Here is a 22,062-nt window from a genome sequence, read left to right on the forward strand (position 1 = left end):
CACCGAGGAAGAGAGAGAGAGAGAGAGAGAGAGAGAGAGAGAGCAAAGGGAGGAGAGGATGCGAACGCTGTGGTGGATGGAACGTCTCTCTGCAGATGCTCAGATGTGCAAACACGTTAATTCTTTTTTGACATCATCTTCCAGCCTCTGAAAACGGATCAGGTGAGTATTCACTCCGATCTGAACGCGGAGGCGTTTCACCCGTCCCTGGGGAGGGATGGGAGGCGTCCAAACGGCCTCTTTACGGGAGACGCTTTAATAAGTAAATTAGTTTCAATTACCGTCACAGAGAGTCTCATACGATCCAGCAGCTGGAAATGCTTTTAGTGTCAGTCAGAGGATCAGACAGTTCAAAAAAAATAAAATAATAATAAAATAAAAGAAATAAAAATAAAAATAGAGATTTAGAAATGATGCCAATAATTTTGATTGAGAATAATGCGAGCAAGCAGTGGGATCTGACATTCACGGTATCGCATCAGGAATGTCGTGGATGAAGTGTGGGCGACATTCCCAATCAACAGAAACGGGATTGTTTTCCCACATTCCTGCTCTTACATTTGCTCATTTAAAGTGGTAGTTCCTTATTAAAGTTGTTATTTGGGCGGATTTTGTGATTCCTGTGCAGCACTTCCTCCACTGCCAGCAGGCAGGGTGTGACTGTAAGTGTAATGTTCTACTTCCTGCCTTCTGAATAATGAATGGAGAAGACGCTCATTGACATTATATACTGATTTGTTCTTTCTTTCCTCTTGTTTGTGTGAAACCTCACTCCCAGCTTCTTTAAACAGATCTTTAGGTCAGCATTTTATATTTCAGTCACCTCAGCAAATTTTAGCTTTGAATCTTTCCTCAGGTGACAGGATGGGGAACGGCTCAATGAAATCAAAGCGGTACAAGCAGCCAGACGGCTCTGCTTCCAATAGCCGGGCACACAAAGATATCCGTGGCGGGTCTAAGAACTCGCCCCTGGACTCCCTGAGGGCCCGAGTGGACGAGCTGGAGCGAGAGGGCAAGAGAAGGGACGAGGAACTTTGCGTCAAAGAGCAGCAGATCAAAAGCCTCCAGGAGCAGCTGGCCAAACAGAGCCGAGCTATAGCCGAGCTGAGCGAGGAGCTGCAGAGCAAGTGCACCCAGCTGAGCAAGCTGCAGGATGGCACGAAGAATCAGAGTGGAGCCCCAGCAGGTCTGGCATCGAGGCCCCCTTCTATCAAAGCCGGTGGCAAGAGCAGCCCCAGCCTCAGTGTTCGCACGAAGGAGGCAGTCAATAGGAGGAAAGGAGCCAAAGCCGGGGTCTCGGCTGAGCCCACATCCCGGACCTACGACTCTGGAGGTCTGCCGAGGTTCTCCTTTGAGAAGGCCCGGGTGTCGAAGGATGCAAGGTGAGAGGTTGGCTGGTGAAGACACAGATGGCTTTATAATAAATTATTGCATGAATCACTTTCAGGCGTTTTGGTCTCATACTGGAGGCATACACTACATGGCCAAAAGTATGTGGACAACCCCTTAATGCTACAATATACAGAAATATTTTAGGCTTTGTTGTCGTCTCGGCTTTGCATCAGGAGTTTGTGGATGTCTCCATTTCATTATGGCAGCGTGTGCAAGGTCAGGCCCTTAAAGAAAAGGTGCTCCTAGGGGAAGAACTTGACAGTCCCTGCACAAAGATGTGACCATCCAGCAGTGTTGGACATACATAATCCTATTCCCAGCATATTCCACATTAACATGCACCTTTGGGTCTCCATATAATGGAGATAATTATATCCACATAGAACTAAAATAGAAGATCATATTTATCATCTCTGTAGGAGCAGGCATGACATTTATTCCCATCATGTCTATGAAAACCAATTACCTTTCTGTTAACCAGCTGTATGCCCCACCCTGACAGGAAATATATCAAATTAAGGAAGCAAGTTGATCTGAGAATGATGCCTCGTGGGGATTGTCAGGCATCAAGCCTATTAAAAAACCCAAGCATGGCGAGGATCAGTTGGTTTGGAGAGAGTGAAAGATTCTCTGAGGAACTACTAGGATGTTAATCAATGCTTTGAAATGGATAAAGGTCTGTGTGGTTGTTCACTGACCTGCTTGCCTGTGATGTTTCTCAGCTACTCAGAGCTGTAATCTAAAAAGCTCCAGTGGGTGACCCGGCACTCCCCATCTCTATCAACTCTCAAAATCTAATACCGCTCAGCGCCGCTTCAGTAATAATACTACCTTCACTTGTAAATACATATTTTCACTGCTTTGGTTTTATTAGAACCTGTAAAAATAAAAGATGGCTGTAAGTTTCTTTGGTGTATCGTGTATGCTGATTTTTGGGTGAGCAGTTCCACAAGGCTCTGGCTCGCCAGGAAGCGACTGGTCAGGTCAGAAAGAGTGAATTATTAACTTCAGATTTTTTTTTGAATGGGATTAATAAATTAGATAAAAATTAATTATCAAAATGAATAGCTAGTAAAACACTCAGAGAGCACAGACCTCTGCCGGGCAGCTCATTCCCCTCCTAATTGGATTTACACCGTCCACATGGTGATCTGGATCATCACCAAAAGGTTCGAAAATGTTCTTGGCATCTTTATACACCAACCATGAAATGTAAAAGTGAATTGGAGTTGATTTTTAACTGATTTCTGAATCAATAAATTGAGTTTTCAATGTTAAAATGTAAATATTGATTCCTGACCTCAATCTGGATCAGATCCAGAAGACATTCGGACCCTTTCATGACTGTGACTTTTGACGAGTGAATTGAATGCATATTTTACAAGATATGATTTTTTTTAAAGCCTCCATTATAAGTAAGTGGAAAAATTTAGATTTATTTTCTATCCAGACAGGTATCTGGATCGCTCTCAAATTTGATGGGATCTAAATTAGACCAAGACCCATCTTCAGATTTGCTTTCATCAAGATTCATCCAGCAGTTTTTCCGTAGTTCTGCTAACAACCAGACAGACAGACAGACACCGTTAAAAACAAATTGATGAGACTGTAGTGGTGAATGGACAGAGCTAGACTAGCTTCATTCCACTGTTAATGGCCCACTTGTTTTTGCGGGATACAGTGGATTCGATTTTGAGGATTATCCAAATGATAGCTTGGATGATGGATTTGTTTTTATTCATGTCTCACAGATATAATTTAATACATCAAATGTATTTCAATGATGAGCGATGAAATGCCATTGTCACGCTCTCCTAGGTCGACCTAGTAGGATATGTGAACTCAACTAGCAGAGGCTTCTTCTTTCCCTTCTTTGGGTCATATTGAAGAAGAAACCATGTGAGTGGCGTTCATCGCCTCATCTATGGTGCCTCGCTACCAGAAAGCAAATCACCTCATTAACCAGAATGTCAAAGGATCTCAACACCTGTCGTTTTATATTACATTTTTGCTTTTTATTACGTGAAAAAATGTTGAGGGATCTGTTCTAATCAAATCCAAATGCGAGAATGCTATTTGCTGTGTACCTCCACAAGCTCAGTGAGCCAAAGTTCAATGCAACAGGCTATTTAATGAGAGCAAGACGTCCTGTTAGATATTCCAAAGTGAGCGCCGAGCTGCCTTTTGTCACAGTAAATGCATCTCATGTTGTAAAACATGAACACATCCCTCTGCAGCAGGCAGTTTACCTCTCAGCTCAATGTTCATGTTGAGCCATGTGCTGCTAATAAGACCAGGATGTTACATAACACACAATAACGTGTGACATAAGAAGATTGGAAACAGAATACTCATCTTCTGAGAACATGTTGCCGATTCAGGCAGCGTAATGAGACATCAAGGGAAGGGTAGAAAAATAAAGGTCTGGATGTCATTTTCTCTCATTTTGTAATTTGCCCTAAGTGATCATTTATTACACTCTAATAATGTTGATAAACCGACCACCCACTGCTGGCAGCGACCTGTTCTCATGAGCTACAGGTTGCGTCCAACCGTGACTCTTAACCTTTTCGGGTTACGGCTCCCCGAAGGACGCCATGTCTTCTTCTTACGGCCTCTTGCTGCAGCTGTTAAAATGCACAACGGTGATCTTTGACAGCTCACGGTACTTTTATGCTTTCACTGTTTCATTTGATTCATTGTCGGGCGGAGCTCAGGCTGCACATAGTCATCATTTCACAGGAAGCAAAATATTTATCACGCAGAATAAAGAAGTGGTGAGTAATGTGGGTGTGGGTGTCCTGGTGGCTCAGTGGGCTCAGTACCACAGAGCTGCTATTAATCAATACTTAAAATGTTTCGACACTGAAGGAAAACTGGCATAAAAACTGTAATGGGAAATAATCCCATTACAAGTCAATGCCCTGAAGTTTTGACTCAGTAAGAATGCACAAGTGCTCCAAATCAAACAGATATAGTTCCAAAATGGTACAAAATGTATACAGAAGAAAGCAGTGGAAAATGTTTTGAAGGATAGAAGAAAGGTTGCAAAGATAGCATGAAAGTGGAAGAAAAAGTAAAATGAGAAAAGGAAGAATTTATGGAAATAAAGAAATTAAAGAAGAGAAAGACAAGACAAAAAAAAGGAAGAAAGAATGAAGAAGAGGGATTAAATAAAATAAATGATATACAAATGACAAAGAACAACGGAAGAAGTACAAATGAAGAATCATAAATGTGAGAGGTGAAGAATTTATAATCCCTCCAGTGTCAATTGTTTTCACAGCCGAACTCCACCTTCCTGTGTTTGTACAGCGTGAAGAAGCTGCTGCAAGACGCCCTGAACAAGAACCAGTACCTGAAGAGGCTGGAGCTGCAGCAGATCAAAGACATGGTGGAGTGTATGTACGAGCGAACCTACCAGCAGGGGGAATACGTCATCAAGCAGGGGGAGCCTGGAAACCATCTGTTTGTCCTGGCAGGTGAGTCCGCTCCCGTTTGATCGGCTCATGAGTTAACGTCATCAGTCGTCATGAGGAAAGATGACTGATGACGAGGGCTGTGGATGAACAGTCAAACAGATCCATCCATCCATCCATCCGTCCATCCATCCATCCATCCATCCATCCATCCGTCCGTCCGTCCATCCATCCATCCATCCATCCAGCCATCCACCCATCCATCCATCCATTGTCATGAACTTTCAGAAATGATGCAAAACACATAAAACTGTGACTTGCCTCCAGTCCCCCCCCCACATCTCTTCCTTCTCTGTCCTTCCCTCTTCCTGTTGCACTGACTGTGTTAACAGTGCTAATGGCAAAAGTTGAAAGGTGTTAAGATTGAAAGAAAGAAGTCAGACTTTCAGGGTCACCTGCAGCAGCATTGTGATGGTACTTTACACTGAGATGGAGTTCAGTCATCAGCTTCTCTACATTTTGGTTTAAGGAGGGACAGGGTGTCTTCTTTGAGCTCTGGTCATCCCAGTCCCGGGCTTCTCAGGGTCCAGCAGTGTCTTTGCTGTTTCCCTGATGCCACTTTTCTGTCCAGACCTTTCTGACCTGGAATCTGCTGGATACTCTATCCCCAGCTCGGTGGTCACAGCCAGGCTTTCATCTGCCCCAGCTGTGCCTTCAGCCCTTGGTACTCCTCACCCTTTTTGTGCTCCTTCTTCCTGATGTTAAAGTCAGCTGGGATTTCCACATCTATCACTGACGCCCTCTGCTGCTCTTTTTCAACCACGGCTATGTCCGGTTGGTTAGCCATGTAGCGATTTGTCAGCCTGGAAGCCGAAGTCCCACAGGATCCTGGCTCTGTTCTCAATATGGTTGGCGTGTTGTGACTCATCTGGACTTGGGGGGACGTCCTATCCCTGCTTATACCTTTTTCTCCACACTATTTCATCCTCTCGCTATAGTGTCTCTCGCCGTGCGCTGTCCCAGTTTGAACCCTACTACTCTTCTTCTACAGCCGGCACACCGGGAACTCTTTGCTCTTTGTCTCGAGATAAATGCACCACTGCTACTACTGTACTTTCCACTTCTTTACTTCTATTCCTTGTATAAATAAGTGCACAAAGCAGTTTAAAAAATAGCAACAATGGATTGTCCTTTACATTCACAGATGGGAAGCTGGATGTGTTTCAGCATAGCAAGCTGCTCACGTCATTGACAGTGTGGACCACATTTGGAGAATTAGCCATTCTCTACAACTGCACACGGACTGCATCGGTGCGAGGTAAGATTTTCACAATTGTACAGAAATAACACATCAGGACTCAACTTGTGATCAGAATATCAAGCATCTTGAAGCAGATTGCATGAACATGACTGAGCAGTCAATCAGTGTGGACATGATGGTTAAATAAGACATTAATCAATGTGATAATTGGTCATCTTTAGAGGTTCTGATAGGGGTATTTTTGAATTTAAGATAAAGGTATTTCCTAAAATATAAACTATTGCTTTTACCATCCAAATAGAATGGTCACTGACAATTATCTCCCTAAAGATCTAAAGCTGAACGTGAGGTTCATTGATTCCACTCAGTCCACAGGAACACACAAAGTCAATCTTCTCACGTGCACAGAGCCGTGGGGATTCTCCATTGTCTGGCCCACTAAAAAGCTCTTTAAAAAAATGTTTAACCAGTCTGCTGACTATAAGCCTTCCTAAATCAAAGTCTAAAAAGGTCCTGCATGATGTCACTATTTGTTTTTGCAGTATTTGATACAAGACGGCATCAAATTAGCAATTTAAATGTAAAACTAAACAAGACTAGAAATGAAAGAAGGGGATGTCGGTAGCTGCTAAATATGTTTGTCATTGTGTGGCTAACTGTTCCTAAACATTTAGCCCCAGGCCGTCTTTCAACGTGAATGTCGGCATCATTTTTGGTTTAAATAAATAAAAAAATGCAAAAGAAATGATCATGAACTACTTTCAGGAAAATCTGGCAATTAGTTGATGCTTAATTGACAATAATCTTTTTAAAACGTCCAGCTTCTCAATGTTCCAAAGTTCAATGGGTAATTCCTTGCAGCACCTTTTCACCCTGTCAGAAATCATCCAAGTAGTTTATGTATAATTGGAAAAGAGCTGAGTATTTGACCATCTATTACAATCTTCAAGCCATTGGAATCTGGATCCATTCCAACACTGAACGGGTTCTCACAAAGACTTGCTGCTTGCACACCCCTCCACCGAGGTTCCTCAAAATCTGCCATGCAGTCCCCAAGCTCTGTGACCGGAAGTAAAAGGAGGTCGCTACCGTTATTATGTTAGAAGTCACAGCATCCATCCATTCCAGCAAACCTAAACACATCACTCTCTTATGCCCCCCCTCCACCCAATCCCTGCAGAATGCAATCAGCCACATCCATAATCTACATTTTATTTTTCGTCTTAAAGCCAAGAACGGCCTGATAGCAAGAGCAGGAGCAGCAGACGGGCCATTAGACTGAAGCAAACACGCTTTTTCATGGGACTGTTGACAAAGGCTTTACATGACATCCATGGCTTTGCATTCCGATTGGTTTTCACCTCCTTGGCATTTGAAAAGCAACACCATGTACTATGTGAGTGCTCTTTGTCTGGGTTTGTATATTTAACTAAGTAATTGACTGGTGGACCTTCAGGGAGGGACGCTGAGTCAACCTCAATATTCAGGGTGAACTGGAAAAAACCTATTGGAGTGGATTCAGGGTGATAGTGGTATTTGCTACTGGTTCTGTCAAACTGTCGTGGCTACTTCCTCCGCGTACTTCCGTCTGATATGACTCAGCGCTGAAACGCACCGTCTTTCTCCATCGAGAAAGCAAAGCAGCGCAGCATTATTTCATGGTGATAGTGCGCTTTAAACTGAAGTAGAAAATAAGAAAGGTGATTCTTGTCACTCAGTTATTCATCCTGGTTTTGAACCTATGAGTTTTCCTGGTTATTGAAAGCAGCTGCAGCTCCTTTAATATTTACTAATCGGGTTAACTAGTTAGTTGAAAGGTCAGAACCTGGACCTTGTTTCAGATGAATGTGATGTTGCTTTTTTTCAGCGGTGGACAAAGTGAGGACGTGGGCTTTAGACCGGGAGGTGTTTCAGAACATCATGAGGAGGACAGCTGAGACACGGCACGAACAGAGCCGCGACTTCCTCCGCAGGTTAGCCTCAAGCTGAACAGCTTCAGAAGCGACGGCGAAGAAAGATATTGTTTTCCACTGGAGGGATTTGTGATTTTAAAAGAGTAGTCCTCCGCCAAGAACCAACAGTCCTCTTTAATTCCGTCTGGCTTTCTCCAAAACCAAACTCAGAGGCCTGTAACCATAATTTAAAGTTACTGAATTTGCATCAGCCAACCACAAATTCGGGAGGATACATTCATTTACACCAGTTAGCGCCTGCTTTTACTTTTTCACTTTTTCATCAAGATCAATTCATTGTTCCCTGAGAAATCTTGGTAAAGGTAAAAAATAAATAAAAAAAAAATCTTGCCAAAGACCCAAACTCCTGCCAAGTTTGAAATCTGTTATGAGGGTTTTTTTTTATAGCAAAATCCTTCTGACAATCCAACAAACAAAGTACATGCATGGAAACTTAACCTCCGAGGTGGAGGTAAAAATACATGTCAAAATTCAGATGGCTTGTCAAGATGCTCTAAAGCAGAAGAAAGAGGACGGGAGACTGTCGAGTTCAAAAACAAAACTCATGTGTATTTATGTTTAAGAGGCTAGAACATTTGGGATGAATTTAGGCTGACATCTTTTCTTTCATGGATGAAAAAAGGCAGCTTTTAAGTAAAAAATGCAGTTCAATTGCCTTTGTATTGCATTTGATTAGTTGTGATGCGGGAAATATCCTGGCGGCATATGTAATGTGTACAATAATAGACATCTGCGTTCTGTCTTTCCTGTCAGTGTTTCACTCTTGGCTAATCTACCGGAAGACAAGCTCAGCAAAATTGTGGACTGCCTTGAGGTGGTAAGTTGTTCTGTCAGACTATCTGTGTTTCCATTGGAGGGACAATTAGGCTTTTCCTTATATTGCCTCTGTGTTGCTCAGCAGCCTCCTGTCAGCTCATGGGAGCACCGGCATTGCAGATAGCTGCTGTCAAAATATCATTACCACTTGGCCATATACCATTACTGCGTGTCAGCATATTCTCTCTACATCCAGTTGGCAAGACCTCACAAATGACCCTGTTGATGAACAGGGCTGATATTATTCCTGTCATCACTGGTCGCTGTATATTGTTACCATCATTATTTGACCAAGGCCTCAGAAAGTGTTTATTTAAATGGGGGGGATGAGTGATGCCTTAAAGATGTGCGAGTGACAGCTGTTGGTGTGAGAACGTACAAGTGTAAATGTGTGTGTGTGTACTGAAACTGGTGTGCAAAAAGGACATCTCAGTTCTCAGTTCTAATCCGAGCACTGCACCAGCGTTTCAACGAGGGAGGGAGAAAGCGGAGCGAGTCCACCTCGGGTCAAAATCAGTCTCCCTCAGTCGATTCACAATGCTGGTCGTCCCGCTACAGGAGACTTTCCTTATCCAGTCATTATGTGACTGGTTCTGTTACATCTCGTGGGCGGGGGGGGGCTGTAACTTAATAGTGGCATGGATGTCTATTGAGAAGCTGCCAGATAATATTGAAGCATCTTGTGGGAGAATGGAAGCCGGTATCTTTGGGTGTTTGCTTGCGTGCAGGGGGTTGGAGTTTCTATTCGGGCACCGCGTCAGGCTCACACATTGATCTACGGCTCGACGTTTGAATCGGACATTTAAAGCAACTAGAGCTAAACATTTGCTCGTTGTGCCGACTACTATTTATTTGAAAATAGGAGTGGCTGAAAGCAGCAGAGGTCATCGTTAATCCATTTTTAAATCAGATAAAAGCTCTTTTGCTAACTTCCTTCAGCAGCCTCAGTGCGATGCTTTTGAGGAACGACCCAAGACATCGACCCACTCGGGGACGTCTGAAGACCAGGGTGGTCTTAAAAATAGGTTTAGTCCCTTCTCTTGTTTCCATGCCTGTCTGAAAGCACAGAGAGTTGTGCTGTTGAATATGTGCCGTGATCGATAGACGGCCTCCAAAAATAGGACATCCAAACCCAGCAGAGCATTAGCGGCTGTCTCTAACACCAACACTGGCAAACAGAATCAGAGCAAGTTGATTGTGAAGACAGGACTGAAGGGGGCTCTTGTGGCTGTCTGGGGTCAGAGATACTCGTGAAAGGAACTGGGTGACGAGTTTTAAAGTTCTTTTGTCAGAATGTGGTCTGCCTTTCCTAAAAAGGTAAATGTTTGGCCGGAGGTCAGGATTCAAGCTTCTTCGCCCGGCATAACAAACTTGAGACACATCTCAAAAGCTGTCACTCCCCTACACAGACCCGGCATCAGCCAGACAGTCCTTCTAAACAGACCCATGGCGCGTTGTCTCCTCTGTCACGGTTAGGTGTTAACCCAAGTTCTCCTGAAGCGTAAATGGGACGTAAACAAGGAAAATGGCACTCGTGTCAAGAGTTTTGACAGTAAACGTTTACGGGCGGCTGCTCTGATTTGTTTGTTCCCATTTTGCCAAAGCCTTTCCTCGTCGATTGGATTACAGGCCATTGTCTCTGCAGCAGGAATTTGGGATTCGTCCCAGAGAATGTTTCATCCCGGTCACCTTCATTCTTTGCATTCACATATAAGCATTCAAATAGAAGGCGATCTTGCAGCTTGCTGAGTCAGCAGTCTGGATATAGCGCATTATGACGCTTGTAAAACTCAAGTAAACATGAAACATAAATTTATCAGTTACGTGAATACAACAGAAGAGAGATCCATCTCTCCGATACCAAAACACCAACACAGTAAATCACAGACATTATGAATGCATTATGCGCTTTTCTGCTGCTACTGTTGTGTATGAGATGTTTATCTATTGATGTTTATCTACAGATGTTTACAGTTTCTGTGTCAGCAGGACTATAGTACCATTACTACTACTACTGTTACTACTACATTACTGCACTAAACTAAACTATTCCACAAAAACGGCAGTTTTGAGTGAAAATAAAGGCAGAATTATGAAACACTTTTCATTTCAGTATAATCTCTTTTGATGATATTGATGATTCATTTGTGAACATTGCTGTAGAAGACATTCTGATAATCACAATTCACCTTCCTTCATCAGTCCCATGAAACCCCAGTAGACCCTTCCTGGTGTCGAGAACCTCTGACCGACAGAGCAACATTGATGACTGGACTGCAGTTCCAATCCCGCAGGGGCCCGGCTACCAGGAATTAGACCAGCCTGGTCGATGGTTAAATCAATATGATGCTTCACGTCTGACTGTTGCCCCCCTCCCCCCCTCCTCCCCCCCTCCTCACCCCATTCCCTCCACCCTATTTCAATAGGAATACTATGATAAAGGAGACTACATCATCCGTGAGGGAGAGGAGGGCAGCACCTTTTACATCCTCGCACAGGGAAAGGTAAGGTGTCATAGCATTGCACAATGTGGTGTGGTGGTGTGTGTGTGTGTCCGTGGAGGGGGGGCTGAACGTACAGCAGAAACACTCAAGTGGAGCATCAGCAGTATTGACGGATAGAGTCATCGCTCAAATATTGTTGCATCTTAAATTGTAAAGGTGTGTTGACGACTGAGCAGAACGAGGCATTCATTCATTTTCCAAAATCCGATCTACCGGAGCCAATCCCGGCAGTCTATGGGCGAGAGGCGGGGTACACCCTGGATTAGCCACCAATTCATCGCAGGACCATACATAGACAGACAATCATTCACACTCACACACACCCATGGACAATTCAGTGTGACAAATTCACCTATATTACATGTTTATGGTGGTGGGAGGAAGCAGGAGAACCCGGAGAGAACCCACGCAGACACAGGGAGAACATGCAAACTCCTCACAGAAATGGCCCAAGTTGGATTTGAACCTGTGAAGGCTGTGAGGCAACACTGCAACCCACTGCGCCACCATGTAAAGCTGAGCTTCTAGAGGCTATCATGCGGCTACATATAGCTCTGTGACGCTCAGCTGGGAAGTCTGGGAATCACTGGGATTTGTCTTGTGGTAAGGTTGAATCTCAAAATGTTGAAACTTTCAGCAACACATCTACTGCAGTAATCGTTGGAGGGATTACTTATAATCTAATCTCCATCTCCTGCTCAGATGGATAGAAAACATGATTGTAAAATTCAGTGCAGGAAAACAGTCAAAAACGTACAGCTGACTGTCGGGTAAACGTTCTGTAAAGTTGTATTTCCACACATTCTCTGTGTCCAGAGAAACAGGCGCTAATCCTCCCTCTGCAATAATAAAATTCCTCTCGGGCCTCAGAGAGACAATAGCGTGTGAATCGTGATCAGGCTGCTGCTTCTGGCTTTGCAATAAAGACTTTTCTCATCATTAAACACGAGTGTTGACTGGCTACAGGAAGCCACTCGTTTGGGACTTGTTCTGCCAGTCAGAATAGATAAAAGATAAATCCTGATGTACATCCGACCCAGTGGGAAATCACGCTTGAACGTTATTATCACAAGCAGAAACAGCGGCATTCAAACAGTTAAAACAAAAAAAAGACTTTCACTTTTCTTTAATAGCAGTCCATGGTCAAACTGTATGAGAGTTTGGGAGGTGTTGGGCAATGACTCAACCACCCGTCTGTCTGATAAGCCTGTAACCCGACACCGGGGAGCGAGGAGCGATGGAGCGGGGCCAGAGCTGTCCACAGGGGACTTTCAAAATGCCATTATGAGCCCATGTGAGACAGCGGCTCCTCGGCGCTATGCAAACCAAACCAGAGGAAAGGGGGTTAATGCAGGAAATTGTTCTTTAACCCCGCCCCCACACACCCCACCGCACCCCCCTGACCACAGAGGGAAGCGCCACCAGGAAAAACAGGGGAAGTGAAGGTCAGTGAGGTCAAGCGGGGCAGTTTTCTAAAACACACCCTGGCCGTTATGGCTGTGATGTCATTGTTTGACCTCGACTGGGGTGGGCCACCGGGTTTTAAAGCCTCACAAACGAAGAGGAAGTTTTACAACATCCAGGCTGCATTTTGAGGAAGAACACAAAACGGCAAGAAAATATAGTGCATCAGCACGACCCAACAACTCATCATGTCCCAAAGAGTAAAGGCTTCTGCAAGTCGGCTACCTGGTAAGGCCATGCTGCTGATCTGGAGACAGCGGTGTGAGCGCGTGAGGCACACGTTGCAGATCTGGCTGGCTCTCTCAGGTGTCTTGTCTCGCAGGTAAAGGTGACCCAGACCACGGAGACCCACAGGTTGCCACAGATCATCAACACGCTGCACAAGGGACACTCCTTTGGAGAGAAAGCGCTCATAAGGTAAAGACGTGACAAAACAGCACCCGTCGTCGTTTTGAGCCTTCCTCTGGACTTTCTGCTGGAAACATTTGTTAAAAGCCAAGTCACACATCCTACATCTGTCTCAGAGGTAACCCTAATTACCCTAACCCCTCAACAACAACAACAACAAGACAGTAAAGAAAATAATGAAAGGAAGGCGCAGGTCAGACAATCTCCTCTCTTGCCTTAACCATCAACCATTAATGTTGAAATCTCTCTTCACTTGAATTTGTTTTGCATCTGTATCCTGGATTGGTTTCGGGACAGCGTTTTAACTAGATTGATTCAGTTGGAAAAATGAAACCATTAGAATCCTCGTGTTTTTATGTATGTGATGAATTGCTGCATCTCTTCCAGTGATGATGTCAGGTCGGCTAATATCATCGCTGAGGAGAACGGGGTGGAGTGCCTGGTCATTGATAGAGAGTGAGTGTTTTGATGGCGTAGTGTTCGGATCTGACTGACAAAATGATCTTCCCTCCACCACAGAGTGTAGCGCCCTACTCTCAGAGTGATTAGTGAGAGTTCTTCCTTCCTTTTTTTGCCCTTTAATAAAAGCATTGTAGACATTAAGCTTTAAAAAGTATTTTCATTGACAAAAGTTTTGCGTCTGCAAACTTTTTCTCTTGCCCAGATTTTCCCTGTTATTTATTTATTTTTAACTGAGTGGATTTCCTCAGTTAAGTCAAGTTATAAGTCCGATTCTAAAGCCTCTCATTCAACATTCCAGTGGTTGGCACTCCTGACATGAGGTTGTTGTTCTCGCAGGACATTCAATCAGACGGTGGGCACCTTCAACGAGCTGCAGAAGTACCTCCAAGGTTACGTTGCTACACTAGATCGAGACGACAAAAAGAGACATGCCATGTAGGTGCAGTGCGGGGGAGCAGTTTGTCTTTCATTCTTGACTCACAAACATCTTCAATTTCCCCGAGAGTGAAAATACAAACTTACCTGTGTGTGAAAGGTTTTCATTCAAAATCATTCCATCGCTCCTTCTTCCGTCTGTGTCTTCAACAAGGAAGAGGACTGTGTCTCGCTACCAGTGCCAGCCGCTCTCGCCAGAGGTCGTCCGGCTGAAGGACATGGTGTCAAAGTTCCCTTCTTCCACGCCCTTCGATCACCTGAAGGTCATCGCTACGCTCGGCGTCGGCGGCTTTGGACGGGTAGAACTGGTGAGATGTGAACCTTGAATCCCGGAACATGTTTCATTCGTTTGACTTAATCTGCATGTTTTTAGCTCGGGCTGTCAGCAGGGAACCACAAAAGCATGAAGGAACATAATCACTTGTAACAGCTGGTTCACCAAAACCTGATTTTGTTTTTGTGAAAAAGTCACCATTTGCATAAAATAATTGTGTTTTTGGGAAATAAAAACATTGACAAGCTGAGTGGAAACTTTTGACAATGCCATCATGTAAATTCCAAACTTAACTTTTAAAAGCAGCACTTCTTCCTGCCAGTCCTGTTTGCACACGCAAAGAGCAAACAGCTAGCTGTGACCACAACAACAACAACAACAACAACAATAAAACATTCGACATCTGGGTTCATCTCATATCTCCGGCTTGTAAACCAGCCTTGTAACTGACTTGATAGTTTGCACAGTGGCTCCAGTATCGTATATAATTTCTAACTGTTGCTTTAAGACGGACGTTTTGTGAACTGAACTTTAATGTTAGGAGTCACAGCTGCGTTTTTTCCTGCTGTGACATGTGACAGAGTGTGAGAAAGGTCCATCCCCTGACATCCCAGCCTGTTACTTGCTCCTGCAGGTGAAGGTGCAGGATCAGGACATCACCTTCGCACTAAAGGTCATCAAAAAGAAGCACGTCGTGGACAACAGGCAGGAAGAGCACATCCATTCCGAGAGGAAGATCCTGGCCGAGGCTCGCTCGCCTTTCGTTGTCAAGTCAGTCCTCCCGCTCAGCCTGCCAGCTCGGCCCCATTAGTCTGAAAACGAATATGAGGTTTTTTGTTTTATGAGATCACCGATGAGGCCCTGGAGCGGATTATATCTTCACAGCGGGGTAGAATAAAATGAAAATGTAGTTATCACAGTTGTAGCTCCTCTTTGCCTTTCGTGAGACTGCAGTGATTGAATTTCTTTCTCGGCAGAACAATAGCCGGAGATATTAAAGCCATTCTTCACCTCCTGAAGTGCTCCAAAATATTTATTTGACTTCATTCAGATCAGATGTTTCAAATAAAATCACTTCATATTTTTTATTATTATTATTTTATCTGTGTTCCGGGGAATGTAAGATGTAAGACTATGTGATGTGTGAGTAGGTGATTGAACCAGCCCAGGCTCCTGGGTTGTGTTGAGACTTTCATCTGAAAGCAACAACATGAGGGTCAATTAAAATGACATTAGTTCACGAATCAAGCTGTAATTTGCTCAGTAATGTCTGTAACTATATTAGTACCGGTATATTATAATAATGGCTACTGGGGCTGCACTCATTCATTTAAGCATCCTGCTGAATGTTTATGATCCCTTTCATTAGTTCCTGCCTGTTGCTTCAGTTAAATGTGTAAGAGCAGGGAATCGTGCCAGCATAATCATTATTTAGACAAGCGAATACTGAATGTGAACACATACTGCTTAGTTTACAGTTTCAAGTAAACGGAATAGATTGGAGAAAATCCTGTATCCTGAGTTTTATGCAAGATCAGGGAAAATTTTGATTTAAATATGAGCACAAATGCATTAGCCATTCCTCAGACTGCACTATTCCCAAGATAGTGTGACCCTTATATTTAGAACCACACTGGTATCTTTATCATATTTATAATTAATCCTCCAAAGTCTATCTCAGTAGATTTTGATGATGCATCATACATCACAGCTAAAGTGAATCAGCACATTTCCACGTACACTTTGACCTTAGCTTTAAGTTAGTAGTATCTTTTTTTAATTTGCTGTCTCACAGAAGTGAATTTTCCATGAGCATGACCAAATTAAGCTTCAGATTTCTTTGATCCAGATCAGAATCTGATGTGTAGTTGATCTTGTGAGATCTTTGTTCACATATTACACGTTATGCATGAAGTTAGAAGCAATAACTACAACTGTGCCCATTCCGTAACGGTAAATCGCTTTATGGCAATCGGGATCACATCCAAATCTTAATGCATTGCTCCTTAAGCATTTAAAGAAAAATCTACTCCTAACTTTTGAAGTAATCCTGTAAACGGAGAAGAAATTAGAAGCTGTGTACATTAACTTTTCTCTGATTTTCTTTTCCCCAGACTGTATCGCACATTTAAAGATGACAGATATGTGTACATGCTGCTGGAGGCCTGTTTGGGTGGAGAGATATGGAGTCTGCTGAGAGACAGGTAGAGGAGACCAACCAATAACTGACGTTTTGTTATTTTACTGTTGTTAGCTTACCACCAAATAAGCATATTTCTTCTCGGCCCGCTCCGGATCTTCCTAGTCTTGTCAGCACAAAGGTCAGATTTGTCTTTCTCGTCTTTCTTTAGGGGGAGTTTTGATGACACTGCTGCTAAATTTTGTGTTGGATGCGTCACTGAAGCGTTTGATTACCTGCACCACAAGGGCGTCCTCTACAGGGACCTGAAACCTGAGAACCTGATGCTGGATACTGAGGGATACATCAAACTGGTGCGCATGCTTCTAGCCGTTAAACGTAATGTTAAATGCAACCACATATACACCTTAAATTCTCCACACCAAGTGATCCTTTTTAAATGATTTATTTCCCCGTAAAAGGCCTAAATGTTCCTAAAATAAACATTTGATGACTTTTTGTTAAACCTGTTTTTTCAGGTTGACTTTGGCTTTGCCAAGAAGATGAGATGTGGTCAGAAAACCTGGACCTTCTGTGGGACACCGGAGTACGTGGCTCCTGAGATCATCCTCAACAAAGGCCACAACTTCAGTGTGGACTTCTGGTCTCTGGGCATCTTGGTGTTTGAACTCCTTACCGGCAGGTTGGTCGGTGTGACAGGAGTAAACTCCTGGCGTAAAGCATCGCTGCAGCAGACCTCAGCTAAATGAAAGGCTCGGAGTAATTAAATCTGGCTTATTTTTCCTCCTTGGTTGCGCAGTCCTCCATTCACAGGGAGTGACCAGATGATTACGTACACCCTCATCCTGAAAGGCATTGAGAAGATGGACATCCCTAAGAAGATAACCAAGAGACCTGAGGACCTCATTCGAAAGTTATGCAGGTATCAGATCTCAGAGGTAGAAAACTAGAAAACTAAAACAAACAACAAACTTGTAAACTGTTCAATCCAACATGCTCACCATGTTTGCCAGTAAATCTATGAATCTGATACTGGTAGGAAATTGAGTAAAGATGAATAACCAAATGAAGGATCTGAGGACATCTCTTGAAAATTTTAATTTCTAGCCCATTACTTTACATAAATAGCAAATTTTGCAATATTTATTCCTGTAAATTATTTAAAAGAATATATAAAACACCTTGAGATCTTATACAGATTTCTAACAAGCCATCAGAAACCAGCCAACATGCTCAAATACATTTGGGAGCTGTGGATAAACTCTGAAATTAATGAATCATCAGAATAAATATGTTAAAACTGGAAAATCCATCAGTTTTACCGTAATTCTGCTAATGCAATGTGTACCCCTATATTTTTGTGTACCCCTAATATTGCAACGGTATCCACAATCCGGATGACATTCGGAGGTAGAAGTCCTGACCCCACATGACTGAGTCAAATTGAGGAACACATTTTATTGAGGAATACAGTATACACATTTTGAATTTTTAAAGTGATCCAGAATCCATGATCTCTTCTGTATCATCACCAAAATGTAATCCACTGTTCCTGCTAACATTCCCAACATTTCCTGAAAATTTCCTGAGAAGATCCGTCCCTAACTTTATGAGTTCTGTTGCTAACAGGCAGACAAACAAACAAATAAACAAACACCGTCAAAAACATAACCTCCTCGGCGGCGGTACATTTTGGCATTAGTATATTAAGTAATACATTTAATACATTCCAATTTCAAACAGCCTGAAGAGATTCAACCTTTTCTGAGACGTTGCAATGAATGGATGATTGTGTGTTTGTGTTTGTGTATAAGAGTAGGTAAGGAGAACTACTGCAAAAATAATGTTTGTGTAAATAGATTATTGTTTATGTGGGAGGATGGATGTATGTTAAGGAGAGGGGGGGGGGGGGTGAATGCCGGTAATATGTGTTTGCGTGGGGGTTTTATTATCACTGAGACAACAGTCGAATGTGGCCGTAGGACGCAACTCTGTCAGAGTCAGTCGTAAAGCGTCATGACATTTTCATTTATGTTTCCCTTTGCTTTTCCTCAGAAGGAATTGTGACGAGATAGCTTGTCGGAATGGAACATTTTGAATGTAGTCTTCATTAAAGAAATAAAAAAATGGTGATCAAATCTATAAAATATTTCAACAAAACAAGTGAACCGCAGGAAAAAAGAACCGCCAAGGTTATTTAGATCTAAACAATCATTTGCTGACTAGATTTACCCCACAGGCGAAATCCCTCAGAGCGACTGGGCAACCTCAAAAATGGAATAACTGATATCAAGAAGCACAGGTAAGCAGGAAATGACTCACTTTGTTGCTGATCCCAGCAATAAGATAAGCAGCACAAATTGGCACTGATTGAACGTTATGGATGTGGGCGGCGACTTATGACCTCAGCAATTAGATAATCACTGCACAATCTGTACAAAATCAGTGGGATGTAAAACTTCATCAAAAGGCTTATCGCATTACTGGACTCACATAGCCTCCGAGCTCGCCTTGCTGCTCATTCTGAGCCTCCGTCAAGCCAAACAACAACCAGGAATAACGTCCAGGAAGACATGACAGAATAAGTCACGTCGTAACAGTCGAGGGTCAAACTGATAGACGGGCTGGGCTCTGACCTACCTGCTGTATGCATATGCTTTTATGTGCTTTCTAATGCATCCATAGGTGGTTTAATGGTTTCAACTGGGAGGGGCTGAAGGCAAGGAGTTTACCATCTCCACTGAAAAGAGAGGTAAGTAGGAATATTTATCCAAACCACGTTCTGAGGTGTTCTGGTGCAAAGGAAGCATGATGGTCTTATTTATTTGTACCAGCAGACATCTCAGATGTCCCGAAAGCATTAAGTTGTTATTGTTTCTTAGGACAGTAAACATTTTAATCGTTCACCTACATGCATGTGAGAAGAAATCAGCCTCTAACTTGTTCCTCCTTTATTACCTTCTGTTCCACAACAGCTTACTGGACCGACAGACCACAGCTATTTTGACAGCTACCCCATGGATGAGGACAGTCCCCCCCCGGAAGAGCTGTCTGGTTGGGACACGGATTTCTGAGCGCTTCTACTCTCAGGATTCCTTCCATTGCACACCTCAAAGATCAAAATGTAACAAATAAGGCGGGACCTCAGGTGACCTGACATCGCTGGTTAACCACGATGGAGGTACTCAGGTTCCGAGCAACGGAGGCTACAATTATCTGGTTAATTTAGCAGCTTACGGTTGATTTGATCAACACAAATGACCACAAAATATACAATTGTTTGATTTGAATAAGTGTCGTTGTATTTTGCATTATTGTATTTCACCTGCCTTCAAGTTGGTCAAGTACAGTTCAGAGTTTAGTCGCGTAAGCCATGGCATGAGCTTAAAATCCATAAAGCGTTCCAGTTGAGGTTCTCCACAATGTGACGCACTGAACTAACACCTTAACTGAACACAGCTGACTTCGTTTGTGGGTTGAAGACCAACTGGAGCTCTTCCAAGACTTTTAAGAACTCAGATGATCAATCAAATGCAGTCTATTTTAGTCACTCCAGCATTTTGAGACTGAAGAAATTTAAAAACTAATGTTGAACTTTGGAAAATCACTCGAGCTTTAGGATTGCTATATGAGTTTGAAGGCAAGTAGTAGCCAGCTGCACAATCAAAGCAACATCTTTTAGCTTGGTGTCCCTCTGGATGGAGTAAATCTTGAATCTGTGTTGCAGTATTAGGTTTTATAGTCTTTAATCGATCGATCCTCATGTACCAGTATTTTACCCAACACTTCTCTGTGGTTCATTATAATTGCTCCAGGTGTTGTCGGTGATGTAGCAGTTAAATCTGTCTTTACAGCTGAGAAATACGATGAGATGACTCTGCAGGAAAAAAAAAAGATTAGAGCGGTCCAAGGAGAATAAATTCTTCTTTACGGCTGTGACAGGCTCAAACCACAATGCAGCATTATTTCAAACATTCAGCATTTGTGCTAAGAAGAACATAGAGATCCTTAGTATTGGGCCTATACAGTCCCTCCCCTGCCCAAACAGGAAGACCTTTTCTTCTCACGCTCGTCTTGGGAGTGAGTATCCTGTGGTATGATTCCTGACCTGAAGAAATATTGACCTTCTTGAAGCAGTCAACTCTGCAGTTCCCAGTTTAAGAGAAAAAGGGGAGTTCTGCTCCGTCTGAGGTGAGGAGCAACAGCAGAGGCTTCAAACTGACTGAGGAGTTCAGGAGCAATGGTTGGGGGGGAGGGGGGTATGCATTTTTCTGGGCTACTTGCTCCTTTATGTGTAGCTTAACAGTGGGCAAGTGGATTTTGTAGATGTCACATGTATCTGTATACACTGGCTGGTAAATGTGTGTACAGTGTGTGATAAAGTCTATATCAAGCTGTGGCCTTAAGGTTGTGAGGACTCTGATTCTGGGATACAGCTGTGTTTGTTAATAGTTCTGTTTGAAAAAACAATTGAAATGTGTGAATTTAGGTTTTGTTTAATGCCAGTAAGGTTATGATGCTCGATCTCCTTTTGTGCAGTGACCTCCGGACCTAGTCAGACATGCAGTTCACCTTATTCTTGTGTTTGATGGTTTCTGTTTGGCTAGGGGGGTCATGTTATATCCTAACAGCAGAAGCAAATAATACAAGACTTTAATCCACTGCTTCACGTTTGTGCCCGATAGACATGGTGAGTCACACGGTTAATCTCTTATAAAGAAGCTTTTTGTTTTGGTGCGGTTATTTTCCATGATTGTTGCTCATTAGCTAGAAAAAATATGAATGTAAATGTTCACGGTTCTTAATCCCGTCTGCAAAGTCTTGATTGGCTGTTTCAAATACGGAATCGATGGGCAATCATGAGCACCATTTCCATTTCATCAATAAGGGATTTCCCAGCTTGCTCAATAACTTCTTGTCATGCTGGCCATCAACGTGGCCCGGTCCTCAGTTTGTTTGGCTTTGTGGTGGAAGTGTACCTATTTCTAGCCAAACTATTTAGACCTCATGTTCACCTAAATCCCAGTTTTAACCGAGTCTATAGCGATCCTGGATCCTGGAATGTTGGGCACACATTTTTAGATTTGACAACGCAGACTGTACTTTCTACACTGTACTGTAAATGTTAACTGTGGTGAGTGGAAGCTGTAGACCAACAGTTATACCGTAACGGATTATTTTTAGGTTTTGTATTTGGAATTCTTAAATAATTTTCTGCAGCATGATATTGTGAGAGTGTAAAGACAATGTATTTGTAGAATTTCACTTTGTTTGTGCTGTTTTGTGTCACTTCTCTTCAAAACCTTTGACCCCCCCCCCCCAAAAAAAAACAAAAAACGTGTTAATCTGAGTCTTGCATACTTTTATTCATTTCTTTGAATGCTTTGTAAGGGTGGTCAGAGCTCATGGGGGAGAACTTTAAACTGTTTACCACACCTTCACCTCAATCGTGACAAATGCCCATCACAGATATAAAGATCCCCCCCCCTTCCAAGACCACATCTCAAGATACGC

General features: G+C 43.0%; 1 protein-coding gene across 1 annotated transcript; it reads left to right on the forward strand.

Moving 5' to 3' along the window:
* The first annotated feature begins 861 nt into the window (after nucleotides 1–861).
* prkg2 (protein kinase cGMP-dependent 2) lies at nucleotides 862–19,622 on the forward strand. Its single transcript, XM_068760888.1, has 18 exons — nucleotides 862–1,382; nucleotides 4,708–4,874; nucleotides 6,016–6,129; nucleotides 7,940–8,045; nucleotides 8,799–8,862; nucleotides 11,288–11,365; nucleotides 13,152–13,246; nucleotides 13,625–13,693; nucleotides 14,036–14,134; nucleotides 14,289–14,442; nucleotides 15,043–15,179; nucleotides 16,523–16,612; nucleotides 16,760–16,901; nucleotides 17,067–17,230; nucleotides 17,348–17,470; nucleotides 18,788–18,850; nucleotides 19,234–19,300; nucleotides 19,524–19,622. The coding sequence occupies exons 1-18, from the start codon at nucleotides 865–867 to the stop codon at nucleotides 19,620–19,622; spliced, it is 2,349 nt and encodes a 782-aa protein (XP_068616989.1). The 5' UTR covers nucleotides 862–864.
* Nucleotides 19,623–22,062: the final 2,440 nt, after the last annotated feature.

This window comes from Brachionichthys hirsutus, chromosome 4 (assembly GCF_040956055.1).
Source record: "Brachionichthys hirsutus isolate HB-005 chromosome 4, CSIRO-AGI_Bhir_v1, whole genome shotgun sequence".
Lineage (NCBI taxonomy): Eukaryota > Metazoa > Chordata > Actinopteri > Lophiiformes > Brachionichthyidae > Brachionichthys > Brachionichthys hirsutus.

What these genes read in the sequence shown, in the direction of transcription:
- prkg2 (XM_068760888.1), top strand. Translation starts at nt 865, where the DNA reads ATGGGGAACGGCTCAATGAAATCAAAGCGGTACAAGCAGCCAGACGGC. An exon ending in TTGTGGACTGCCTTGAGGTG is followed by an intron (nt 8,863 to 11,287) that starts GTAAGTTGTTCT and finishes CTATTTCAATAG; the next exon opens with GAATACTATGATAAAGGAGA. An exon ending in TTTGAACTCCTTACCGGCAG is followed by an intron (nt 17,231 to 17,347) that starts GTTGGTCGGTGT and finishes TTGGTTGCGCAG; the next exon opens with TCCTCCATTCACAGGGAGTG.